At 49.9% G+C, this 12,841-nt stretch overlaps 1 protein-coding gene across 1 annotated transcript in view; it reads right to left on the minus strand.

The window, feature by feature from the left end:
- The window catches only part of LOC125431897 (maestro heat-like repeat-containing protein family member 7), a 29,410-nt gene extending 16,883 nt beyond the window's left edge, over nt 1-12,527 (minus strand). Inside the window, exons 1-5 of the mRNA XM_048495089.1 lie at nt 12,483-12,527; nt 8,904-9,041; nt 6,474-6,588; nt 4,624-4,764; nt 4,025-4,189 (exon numbers count right to left, since the gene is read on the minus strand). Of these exons, the coding sequence (XP_048351046.1) occupies nt 4,025-4,189; nt 4,624-4,764; nt 6,474-6,588; nt 8,904-9,034 (552 nt within the window). The 5' untranslated portion in view covers nt 9,035-9,041; nt 12,483-12,527. The remainder of the gene's footprint in view (nt 1-4,024; nt 4,190-4,623; nt 4,765-6,473; nt 6,589-8,903; nt 9,042-12,482) is intronic.
- Between the last annotated feature and the right edge of the window lie 314 nt (nt 12,528-12,841).

Below are 12,841 nucleotides of genomic sequence, written 5' to 3' on the forward strand. Positions count from 1 at the left end.
TTACGCTTTGCACAGATTATCGAGGTCTCAATGCGGTCTCCCTGTCCAATAAATATCCTTTGCCTTTGATCAAGGACCTTTTAGATGCACTTTCGGCAAAGGGCGCATTTTACTAAATTGGACTTGAGAGAAGCTTACTACAGGGTCAAGAATTGCTGAAGGCTATGAACACTTGATCTGCGTTTAACACAAAGTTTGGACAGTTTGAATGCTTGATAATGCCATTCGGGTTAAGTGGGGCCCCGGGCTTTTATGGCCCTTATCAGTAAGTTCTCCATGATTTATTGTACAAAGGGAGTTGTGGTATACTTAGATGGCGCTTTTAATTTATTCACAAACCATAGAAGAGCATGAAACATTGGTTCGAGGTATTGAAGCAGCTTGTTTCGACAACTCTCTCTTTGCCAAACTCTCCAAATGCTGTTTTCACCAGACCTCCATTGACTATTTGGGTTACCGGATCTGGCCGAGGGCTTGAAAATGGATCCTGCTAAAATTGTACGCGGTCCTCCAATGGCCTGCCCCCACCAACCGCTAAAAGAACTCCAATCTTTTCTTGGTTTTGCTAATTTCTATCGTGACTTTATACCCCGATTATGCTGAACTGACTCTCCCTCTCCACGGACCTCTTCGCACTAAAGGTAAAGATCCACTGTCCGCCAAGCCGGGGCCCCCTTTCCTGGTCTGAAGAGTGTCAAACAGCCTTTCAACTCTTAAAGTCTGCTTTTACCACCGAACCTATCCTAAAGCACCCTGACCCAAGATCTCCGTTTGTGGTTCATTGGATGCCTCGGACAAAGCACTTAGGGGCAGCCCTGTTGCAGAAAAATAAAGATGGTAGGCTGGTTCCGTGTGCTTATTTATCTAAGAAATTCTCTGGTGCTGAACTCAACTGGACTGTAGGGGATAAAGAGACTGCGGCCATCAAAGTAGCACTCTCCACTTGGCAGCCACTGGCTGGAGGGCTAAACACCCCTTTCAGGTTTGGTCGGATCACAAAACCTGGCAGCTCTTTCCCCCCTCAAGATGTCCGCCGAAACAACTCCGTTGGAGCCAATTTCTTTTCTCGTTTCTCTTTTACAGTCCATTTTTTCCCGGAAAACCAATAAACTGGCTGGCGGCTCTCGCCCTACCGAGGAGGGGTGGAGCTGCCTTACGAGACATTCCAGCACTGTTCTCTCCCCTCCCAGTTGGGGCTGGCTGTCACCCGATCTCAAACGTCCACTCCTCCTCCACCGCCCATTCCTAGTCTCGTCTCTCCTTTCCTGCGGGAACTTCGAGGAGGCCGGGGCTGCATGAGCCTCCAGCGGAGGAAAGTGACTCCCAATTGCGTTTGGAGAATGGAGTTTGGCGGAGGGAATGTTGGTGCGTGACCTCCCCCCCCTCCGCCAAGCAGGTTCTTGAAGCCTGCCCGCGATGCCCTTCGGCTGGACATTTTGGCTTTCTGAAAACTCTGCATTTGGCCCGCCCGTCAGTTCTGGTGGCGCCGCAATGCATAAGGACATTGAGGTATATTAAGGGTTGCTTTCGGTTTGTGCAGAAGCCAAAACCATTCGGGAAAGCCCCATGGGCTGTTGAAACCTCTCGGTGGCCTCCGCCCTTGGGAAGTCATCTCCATGGATTTTATTACAGATTTGCCCGAAAGTCATGGCAACCACGGTTTTGTGGGTGGTGGTGGACTTATTTTCTAAACAAGCCCATTTTATTCCGTGTGCTTCCATCCCCTCCGGCTCCTAAGTTGTACGGCTGTTCATTCAACACGTTTACCGTCTACATTCCGCCCCACGTTAAGGTGGTCTCTCCGACCCATGACCCCAATTCATTTCAAAGAAGTTCTGGAAGTTTTTTTGGGGTTGTTGGGGGCCGCCCACGTAGTCGCCGCCCCTACCACGTTCAAAGTGGCCGGTGAGGCGGAGAGAGCGAAGCGAACCCTAGAGCAGTATTTCACGTTGTTACACCAACTACCACCAAGACAATTGGTGCGAGCTTATTCCGTTTGCCGAATGCGCCTATAACAATGCGGTTCATAGCGAGTACAAAACCCCCTTTGAAATTGTGTCTGGTGGCTCCTTCCCATACGTTGCCACAACTACCAGCGACAGCTTTGGACCCTCCAGAGTTTCAACAATGGATTTCATCCCTAGCCGAGGGTGGGAAATCGGTCCAGACCATGCCCACAACAGGCTAAGGACTCCCAAAAGCTGCAAGCGGATAAACACGCTTCCATTTCCCTCTGCGTGTGGTAGCTTGGGTGTATTTGTCTACCAAAAATCTCAGAGGCGTGCATAAAATTTTCCAAACTTGGCAAAGATTCGTGGGACCTTTTCAAATTACTAAAGTGATTAATGATGTCACTGCCCGATTGGATTTGCCTAACTCTCTTTAGTAACATTCATCCTGTCTTCCATTCCAGCTTGCTCAAGGAGGCTCCTTCCGATGCCTGTACGACCCGCCGGAGAGGCCCCACCGACTATTATTGATGGCCACAAGCACTCTGAAATTGGCGCCATCCTGGACTCTACGCTTTAATCGCATGGCAGCTTGCAATATTTAGTCTCTTGGGTGGGATATTCCTCTGGGTATAATCAATGGGTTTATTCGAAAATATTGGCGCCCCGCCCTTATTTCTGCTTTCCACGCACCTTTCGCATAAACCTGGGGGGAGGGTCTTCTTTAAAGAGGCAGAGTGTAAAGGTTTCAATGGTGTTGATGGTAAAGTAACCTTGAGTGCATTCCACAGCCCGGGCGATGGGCCAGCTTCATCGGCGGAGACTTTATATCTGCGCGGGAGATGAGGACTCCGTTCCCATGGGAAGCAGGAAGGGGGATGGGGTGAATAGAGTTATAACCTGTGCTTCTGGCGGGAAGTGTCATTCCTGCCACTGCGTGTACTTGAGCTTTCTAAGATGTCTGAATAAACGGTCTTTTTCACCAAAGAGCCTTTTATTTCTGCTTCTATGGAATTCCTTACATTTAGGCACTGCACCCAGTGTGCCGATCACCACTGGGACCACCTTTACTGGTTTGTTGTTGTTATTGTTATTGTTATTTATTAGATTTAATATACCGCCCTATCCCCGAAGGGCTCAGGGCAGTGAACAATATAAAATATTATATATATATAAAAAACATACCATATGTACAATTTAAAACAGTTACATTATAAAACCATGTCCCACAAATCCCTATACAACCCTCCCCAGAAAGGAATAATGGGTCCCGATGATGTTAGGGACCCCTGTAATCAGAGGGGGGGGGGCAGAGGCACCGTCAGCGGCTGGTCTCTCCAAAGGCCCGGTGGAACAACTCGGTCCTACAGGCCCTGCGGAAATCCCCAAGGTCCCGCAGGGTCCGGACAGCTGGAGGGACAGTGTTCCACCAGGCCGGAGCCAGAGCCGTAAAGGCCCTGGCCCGAGTGGAGGCCAGCCGTGTCATTGAGGGGCCAGGGACCTCCAGTAAATTGGCCTCTGCTGAACGCAGAGGTCGGGCCGGGACATATGCTGGGGATTGAACCTGGAACCTTCCGCCTGCCAAGCAGATTCTCTACCCCTGAGCCACAGCTCTTCCCGGTTGATGTGCTTGTCTCCTCCAATGGGAGTGAAACTGTGAACTGTAGGAATCCATCCAACGAGGAAGGAAGAGGTATGGATTCATGGCGAGTGGCAGAACCAGGCGTGGAACGGTCTGGTCACCTGCTGGACTGTTTGGAAGAGGATGGTTGTGTGCGTGAGGTCGGCATTGTTGGTTTCAACAGCTTTGCTGGACTTCCATGCTCTACCCTTTGTGCCCTCTCCTGGTCTCACCTCTATATCTGAAGAGCTCACACAAGAGAAAGGACGTGATCCTCTCAATTGGGAGAGCCCAGATGACCAAGCTGGCCGTCATGTTCTCCCTTTGGCTGTCTCAGAGAAGGGACCTTGGAAACAGGGATTGGAGTGGGATGCAGCCAAACAGGGGACCATAATGGAAATTCCAAAGTCATGGAGCAGAAGGCAACCCCACAACCAGATGTCTCATATCTTACAGAGTTGAACAACGGAAGCAGTTTCTCGGCGAGGCTGACTATGTCGTTCCGGTGCATGAACTTCAAGAGGTTCTGGATGGCAACGAGGCCCTCAGTGACCACTCGGCCTTCAGTCTCCTCCAGACTTGCCAGGAGTGAAGGCAGCAGGGCCTTGACCTCTTCCACCTGCAAACAGGAAGTAGCTGAGTGTTGATCTTTCTTCTTTTTCTTCCCACTAAACATAACGGACAATGATGGTCTAGTCCAGGGGTCCCCAATGTGGGGACCATGAGCCCCATGGCACTGACCAACCCCTTTAGGGGTGCTCGCTTTGAGTTTTTAGAAAATGGGTAGGGCCAGGTAGGGCTTTCGCTTAGCAGAGTTTCTGACTGGCTGTGCAGATTTAAGTCTATGATTCTATGACTCTATGACTGTATGGCATCATATCCCTGCTGACCTGCCTTCCGAAATTCTCCACCACAGAGGTGGGCACCCTCATGCTCCAGGAATGTCCCACCAGGCGGCTGGCAGCCTTAAGTCATTCTGCGCACATAACTAGACCACAGGTCAGCTTCGTAGATGGCAAAATCAGATGAGCAGATCAAAAGCCCCTCCCTCACCTTGTCTGGGTGGATGGCGAGGATGCCGAGTCCTCGCAGGCCCAAAGAACGGACCTCTGGGCTGGGATGCTGCATCCATTCCTCCAGACTGTCCAGAATCTGACCTTCAGGAAGATGGTCGATCTCTTGGTAATGGAGCAGCTAAGGAACAAAACAGTTGGCCACACCTGGTTGCTCAGGCAGATAAACTGCCCTCTGGCTCACCATCTGGGGGCAGGCTCTGGTGAGCCCATGCAAATCCAACCCATTTCAAGGAGGTCCCTCTAGTCCAGTGGTGGCGAACCTTTGGCACTCCAGATGTTATGGACTACAATTCCCATCAGCCCCTGCCAGCATGGCCAATTGGCCATGCTGGCGAAGGAGGATGATAATCCAGTCCCTGCTTTATCTAAGATCTCAGGTTACCACCATAACTCTAGTCAGTCTTAGAAGGCAGTAGAGGCGTATCTAGGGAAAATGTAGCCCGGTGAAAAATCTGAGTTTTCTGCCCCGCCCCTGCCCGTAAGGGCGGCCACCCTCCCCCACCATGACCAAACAACTTTTTTTGCACCAGGTCTTGATTCAGAGGTGGGATCCAGCAGGTTCTCACCAGTTCCTGAGAGTGGGTTACTAATTATTGGTGTGTGCCGAGAGGGGGTTACTAATTGGATCTGCTTTTCCGTTAGAAATTCCATTAGGGCCAAAAATCATAAAGTCCTGTTGTTTCCTGTGTGGCTGGTCAGCGAAGGTAGAAAACGGGATCATTCACCCCGTTGGGCTGTTTTAAAAACATGTTTTAGAAATATGGTCAAGTTCCTTGTTTAAGGAAAGTATCCTTCTTTTGATTTCTAGAAACAAAATTAAGCATTTGAAAGTATTAAGTATTTGACAGGCAGTCAATTAGAGGAGAAGTAGTTGTTTCTGTTGGCAGTAGAGGATAGGACTTGCTATAATGAGTTTAAATTATGGACAGAAAGATACCAGCTGGAAATTAGGAACTTTTTTTTTACAGTAAGAGTTTTTTACAGTAACAGATAAATTATTAATGCCCCGTCCCCGTCATGCAATGGGCCACCACCTCTGAACATCTTTTCTTCAGAAACCCCTAAATAATTGGCTGTGACTTGGCTGCACTTATTGCCAGCACCGCTAAGTGGGGTTCCAACAGGACAAAGCGAGCTTTAAAATCCAGTCTTCGCTGCTGGACCCAGCCAGGCTAAGCTCAGCCTTGAACTAGAAGAAGAGTTTGAAGAAGAGTTTGGATTTATATCCCCCCTTTCTCTCCTGCAGGAGACTCAAAGGGGCTGACAATCTCCTTGCCCTTCCCCCCTCACAACAAACACCCTGTGAGGTAGGTGGGGCTGAGAGAGCTCCGAGAAGCTGTGACTAGCCCAAGGTCACCCAGCTGGCGTGTGTGGGAGTTCACAGGCTAATCTGGGAATCAAACTCGGTTCCTCCAGATTAGATACGTGAGCTCTTAACCTCCTACGCCACTGCTGCTCCACTACAGGCTCCACCCTGGCTTGGTCCAGCTTTACGCTGCTGACTTTGCCTCTGAAGCTCCGCCTCCGAGGTCACGTGACCCCAATGCAGTTACACTCGAGCCCAGCCTTGAATGGCACTCCCAAATCCTTCGTGGACTTCAGGGCAGGGCACAGTTTGAAGGTGCAGGGCCAGGGCTCATGGCGGGGGCCCTCTGGGCTACCTGGCACCCTTTTCTCAAGCAGTGCCCAGGGTACAAGCTCTGTCTTGCCCCACCCTCGTTACACCCTCGGTGGGGGAAAGGCAGCTGGCCGACGGTTCAGAAAAGCGTAGCTGCTCCGACTCGAGGCACCGCCAGCTCTATGCACCAGGAACTACCGGCCTCTTACCTCTACAAAGAAAGCAATGGTGGGCGGTGTGGATTTCTCACTGCCTTTGTGGAGGAGAGAGAACAACAAATCCAGGATCCTGGTGACTTCAGGGCAAGCGAAATGCAGCATGGCTCTGTTGTGTTATGAAGCAAAAGAGAGCATCATGGCCCGTCCTAAGGCTGGAGTACTGTATACCCGTGTGGGGCTTGCAACTAAGGGGGCCAGCTCTGGGTTGGGAAATCGCTAGAGACTTTGGTGGAAGATCCTGAGCTGGGACCCAGAAGCATAACGGATGAAAATGGCACCCGGGGCATGACCTGCCCACTGCGTCCCCCCGTGCCTGCCCCCCCGTGCCCCCCACCTGGCCCCTGCTTGATGGAGGTGGGGGGCAGCCCAGCAGCAGCTGGATGCTGGGGCCTGGCCAGGAACCTGCTGTGGGCCCACCGGGCACCCCTCGAGTCAAGGGGGTACCCGGTGGGCCCACAGCAGGCTGTGGCTGGCCCGGCCTCCCCCACCTACATCAAATGCCGTGCCTGCCTTGCTCAAGCGAGGTCTCGAGCGAGGCAGTCGCAGCCTCCAATACCTGCCAAAGGGACAGGCTCCCAGCTTGATCATGTGGGGTGCGATTTTGCGCCCCCCCCATTATCAAACGAGTGGCGCCCAGGGACATATGATCCCGCATGTCCCTCTGGCAGGTACGCCCCTGCTGGGATCGGATGCCATAAAGTCCAGCCTCCAAAGCAGCCGTTGTTTTCCCGGAGGACTCATCTCTGTGACTGTAATTCCAGGAGATCTCCAGGCCTTGCCTGGAACTGGTCAACTCTAACAGGACAGGGCGAGGGATGCTCGGAAGCAGCCAGAGATTTGGCAGTTCCAGTTCAGAGTAGGCTTTCTGAGCCTATTTTTTTTCATACATGGTCAACTGGAACCCTGATACTTTACTGGGGTTGCCACCACCAGTTGTGAGTTGAGCAATACTGAAAATATTCGGTAAAATTTGGATTCAGCTTTATTCGGATGTGAAATTATCTGTACACCCGAATAAGCCAAATTCGGCATACCCGAATTTCATATTCGGCATATATTCGGGTATCCCGAATAATTTGGGTCCGTTTTTTTTATTTTTGTTTTTGGGGGGGTTTTGGCCTGTAATGGGTGCATTTTTAAAGCTTATCGCACCAAAAATTTTCAGGGTATCTTTCAAAGATTCTCCTGATGATACCACCCAAGTTTGGTGAAGTTTGGTTCAGGGAGGTCCAATGTTACGAATCCCCAAAGGGGGTGCCCCCATCCCCCATTGTTTCCAATGGGAGCTAATAGGAGATGGGGGCACCCCCTTTGAGGGTCCATAAAATTGGACCCCCTGAGCCAAACTGCACCAGATTTGGGTGGTATCACAACAAATTGTTTAGATATATGATACCGGTGACCAGAGTTATATTCACAACAAAATGGAAAGGGATGAGCTGAATACACAGAAATGGCAAAATTAATGAACTTTGTGAATAATAGACTAACCAAAGAATTTCAAGACAAATAGAAAGCATACAACTCATATTATTCTTTAAAAAATGGGAAGAAGAGAAATCTCTTGAAGTGATCTATATGAATTATTAACAATCCTTTTGTTATATTGTATTGAAAAAGTGTTAAAATATTGAAAGGCATTAAAAATCTCTAAATATGTTATGATAGATAATGTTAATATATGAACTTAATTTTCGATACCTGAGAAATATTTCAGAAATTTACGTTTAGATTTATATTAATCCCCAATGCAAGTTTTCTTATTTTACATTGTCTATAATGTGATGGTGACTTTGAGATGACCTGGTGCAAAAAAAGTTGTTTGGTTGTGGTGTAGGAGGGTGGCCGCCCATTCCGGCGGGCGGGGGGGGGGGTGCAGTGGAAAACTCAGATTTTGCACCGGGCTACATTTTCCCTAGATACTCCCAGAGGTGGGATCCAGCAGGTTTTCACAGGTTCCCGAGAGTAGGTTACTAATTATTTGTGTGTGCCGAGAGGGGGTTACTAATTGGCGATTTGGCCACGTGATTTTTGCCTTAGTTACGCCCCTCCTCTCAGCAGTAGCGCGCAGAACTTGAAGCAGTCTAGCAGGAGGTGCACCGGCGTGCGTGGCAGCCTGCGCCTGCGTGCATTCGTTTCCTGCCCAACGACCAGCGCCAGCCGGCATCATGCCACAGCCCCGCCCAGGAATGCCCTGCCCCCTTTGTGCCCCACCCAGCCCCATTGGCACTACGCCACAGTTTGAATCCCACCACTATGGGAACCTGTTACTAAAATTTTTGGATACCACCACTGGATACACCCTTGATACCGGCACAGCCATGGCCTTTAGGGTACCACTTTCTGCCCAGTCTTCTCCTTCCTGGGTGCCCGCTTACGGAGGGGAGGGGCACGGACAGTCTGCCAGCATCGCTGTCTCACCTGGCCAGAAGCGTCACCCCCTGGAGCTGGTCTCTGACGTTCCGCAACATTGTCCAGCCTCTCTCCTTCTCCATGAACGTGACCTCATAGCGGCATCCCATGCGGAGCAAGAGCAGCTTGATCGTCTCCATCGCAAAGCTAAACACACAGACCGGCCACATTAATTTTGTTATGCTGGTGGTGGGGGAGCAGGTTGGAAGGGGGACTTGTGGCCAGAGGTGTGGAGAATGTCATCCGGGGCCACACCTGCCCCAGGGGCCCTGCACCCCTGAATTCCCCCACCCCTGTGCCCTATTTACCTTAGCCGGGAACCTGCCATGGGCTGCCTTGGCCCGGCCCAGCCAGGTGGCTATCGGCCACTGGAGGCTCTGGCGGGGCAGGCCGAGCGGAAGGATGTGAGGCTGACTCTCCGCCCCTCCGCGTGACTGACCAACTGGCATCGCCTGGGGACATGTGACCCCACATGTCCCCGTGAGCACTCCGCCCCCTCTTGTGGCCCGGAATGGCCCACATGATGGATGCATCACATGAACACGTGAAGTTGCTTTCTACCGAACCCCGGCCCACAGTCCATCAAAATAAGTCCCGCCTACTCCAGGGGTCTGCAACCTGCGGCTCTCCAGATGTTCACGAACTACAATTCCCATCAGCCTGCCAGCATGGCTGGTGGTAAATGCTGGCAACTCATCAATAAACTATTTAAAAGAGATCATATTAGAGCTACATATCTGACCACTACACTAACAAGAAACCTGTACATAATCTGGTTGTTTTAATTTATTTATTAATTGCTGCTGAGTTTTAATGGCTTAATTTTATGTTGTATTATTTGCTGTTAGAGACAGCCGTTAATGAGAGCAGCCAGGCCTTGGGGATGAGGCAGCCTACAAATTTAATTAATTAATTAATTAACCTAAGAATAGCTTATACTTCTATTAGATTTCAATCAATGCCTTCAGCAGTGCTTAGTGGTAGATACACACGAGTGTCATTTTCTCAGCGCTTTTGTATCTGTGGAAAACAAGAGCCTGAGGATCTCTTTCATTACATACTCTCCTGTCCTTTATATTCAGAAATAAGGAAAAGGTTTTGGAGCCAATACTACCTAGGACAGCTTTTTTGTCCGATATTGAGAACCCTGATTTTCTTATTATCTGATATTGATTCCTATGTTTCTTACAAGATGGCTCTCTTTGCAGGCTAGGAATTCACGAGCAAAGTACTTAAAAGCGTTTGAGCTGATGTTCCAAAGTACTGGAGGTTAACTTAGACTAGCTGAAAAAGCTGCAAAAACATCTGACATGGAAAGTATTTGATGGGGCATTTTAATTTAGAGATTGCGAATGCAAATAATTTATATTTTCATGTAAAACTAAGTTATTGTTTTAATTTAAATGTTTTAACTGCATGTATCTCTGTATTGTTATAGCCAATGGCTCAAACAATAAATACTTGACTGACTGACTGGTCATGCTGGCAGGGGCTGATGGGAATTGTAGTTCATGAACATCTGGAGAGCCGCAGGTTGCAGACCCCTGGCCTACTCAGATTGGCCATGCTGGCAGGGGCTGATGGGAATTGGCCATGCTGGCAGGGGCTGATGGGAATTGTATTTCATGAACATCTGGAGAGCCGCAGGTTGCAGACCCCTGGCCTACTCAGATTGGCCATGCTGGCAGGGGTTGATGGGAATTAGCCATGCTGGCAGGGGCTGATGGGAATTGTAGTTCATGAACATCCGGGCCTGGAGGGGAGGTCAAAAGAGATTGCAGGCTGCCGGCTGGGAGTCCAGCTGGCGGTGGGCACCCTAGACCTTGCCCACGTCCATGGTGACATGGGTGGGGTCGAGGGCAGTGCGGGGGTGGAGCCTGGGGGAGCGTCCTGGAAACCATTTGTCTCTGGGCACCATTTACCCCCAGTATGCCTCTGTCTGGGCTGCTAGCTGGTGCTCTGCTACAGATCTCCCTAGCCTAGAAGGACATAAGAGATGCCTTCCTGGATCACACGAAGGGCAAACCCTGCTCCATCCAGCATTGTGTTTCCAACAGAAGTCAGCCAGATGCCCGGGAGACCAGCAGGGCACGAAAGGGACGGCCGTCATCTGGTGGACAAAGATACCCGGCCTTCTGAATGCACTGTCAGCTGGGAGGCCGTGTCTAGAGTTTCAGGCAGTATGTTCAGGTTTCTCTCTTAACCGTTCTACCTGTGACCTCGTTCTGGCTCGGCATTCCCCTCCATCTCTCTATAACACTCTCTATAACACAGGTGTCAAACTCGCGGCCCTCCAGATGTTATGGACTACAGCTCGGCGTTCCCCTCCATCTCTCTATAACACTCTCTATCTGCCCACAGGTGTGTCAATTTCCGCGGCCCTCCAGATGTTATGGACTACAGCTCGGCGTTCCCCTCCATCTCTCTATAACACTCTCTATAACACAGGTGTCAAACTCGCGGCCCTCCAGATGTTATGGACTACAGCTCGGCGTTCCCCTCCATCTCTCTATAACACTCTCTATAACACAGGTGTCAAACATATATAACACACTCTCTATAACACACTCTCTAATATATATAACACACTCTCTATAACACACTCTCTAACATATATAACACACTCTATAACACAGGTGTCAAACTCGCGGCCCTCCAGATGTTATGGACTACAGGTCGGCGTTCCCCTCCATCTCTCTATAACACTCTCTATAGCACAGGTGTCAAACATATATAACACACTCTCTATAACACACTCTCTAACATATATAACACACTCTATAACACAGGTGTCAAACATATATAACACACTCTCTATAACACAGGTGTCAAACTCGCGGCCCTCCAGATGTTATGGACTACAGCTCGGCGTTCCCCTCCATCTCTCTATAACACTCTCTATAACACAGGTGTCTCAGAGCTGTGAAATGCCTCAGATGTTATGGACTACAGCTCGGCGTTCCCCTCCATCTCTCTATAACACTCTCTATAACACAGGTGTCAAACTCGCGGCCCTCCAGATGTTATGGACTACAGCTCGGCGTTCCCCTCCATCTCTCTATAACACTCTCTATAACACAGGTGTCAAACATATATAACACACTCTCTATAACACACTCTCTAACATATATAACACACTCTCTATAACACACTCTCTAACATATATAACACACTCTATAACACAGGTGTCAAACTCGCGGCCCTCCAGATGTTATGGACTACAGTTCCCACCTTCCCCTGCCAGCATGATGCTGGCAGGGGATGATGGGAACTTTAGTCCATAACATCTGGAGGGCCGCGAGTTTGACACCTGTGCTCCATAATGTCTGAGTATGGACTCCGGGTCCTATGAAACTGCCATCAGTCCACCAAGGCCATTAAAATCATAAAATCAGAAAGTTGGAAGAGACCCCAAGGGCCATCAAATCCAATTCGCCTGCAACGCAGGAACACGGGCACTTTTTAAAAAGGGTTAGATCCTCAGGTTGCCTTTATCAGTTTGGGCTGCAGCGGCGTTCCAGAATTCCCTTTCCCAAATGCAATCGCTGCTCGATTCCCGGCTCTTTCATGGCCCCTGCGAGTGCGTACCTGGTGGGGTTGCCTCCCTCTCTGCCCTGCTTCTGGGGCAAACTTGTATCTCATAAAAAGCTCCATCACTTCAAATCCATATCGATCCATCTTTTTTTTTTTTTTTTTTTTTGTTTTTTTTTTTTTCCTCCATCCTGTCGTCCTTTCCTCCGGTCTTTCCTTCCTCAAGTCACTCGGCTCAGATTCGTCAGGTCCTCAGTCACTTAAGTCAGGTTGGTTCCTTGGGACAGGTTGGGAGATCAGGTCAGGTTCGTTTCAAGGCCAGGTCGGATCCTGGAGGGCAGGAGGTCAGTCCGGCCGGGAATCTTGGAGTGGGGTGTGATCAGGTCAGGTCAGGTGGGCTCATGGTCAGGAGTTCA

This window comes from Sphaerodactylus townsendi, linkage group LG04, assembly GCF_021028975.2.
Source record: "Sphaerodactylus townsendi isolate TG3544 linkage group LG04, MPM_Stown_v2.3, whole genome shotgun sequence".
Lineage (NCBI taxonomy): Eukaryota > Metazoa > Chordata > Lepidosauria > Squamata > Sphaerodactylidae > Sphaerodactylus > Sphaerodactylus townsendi.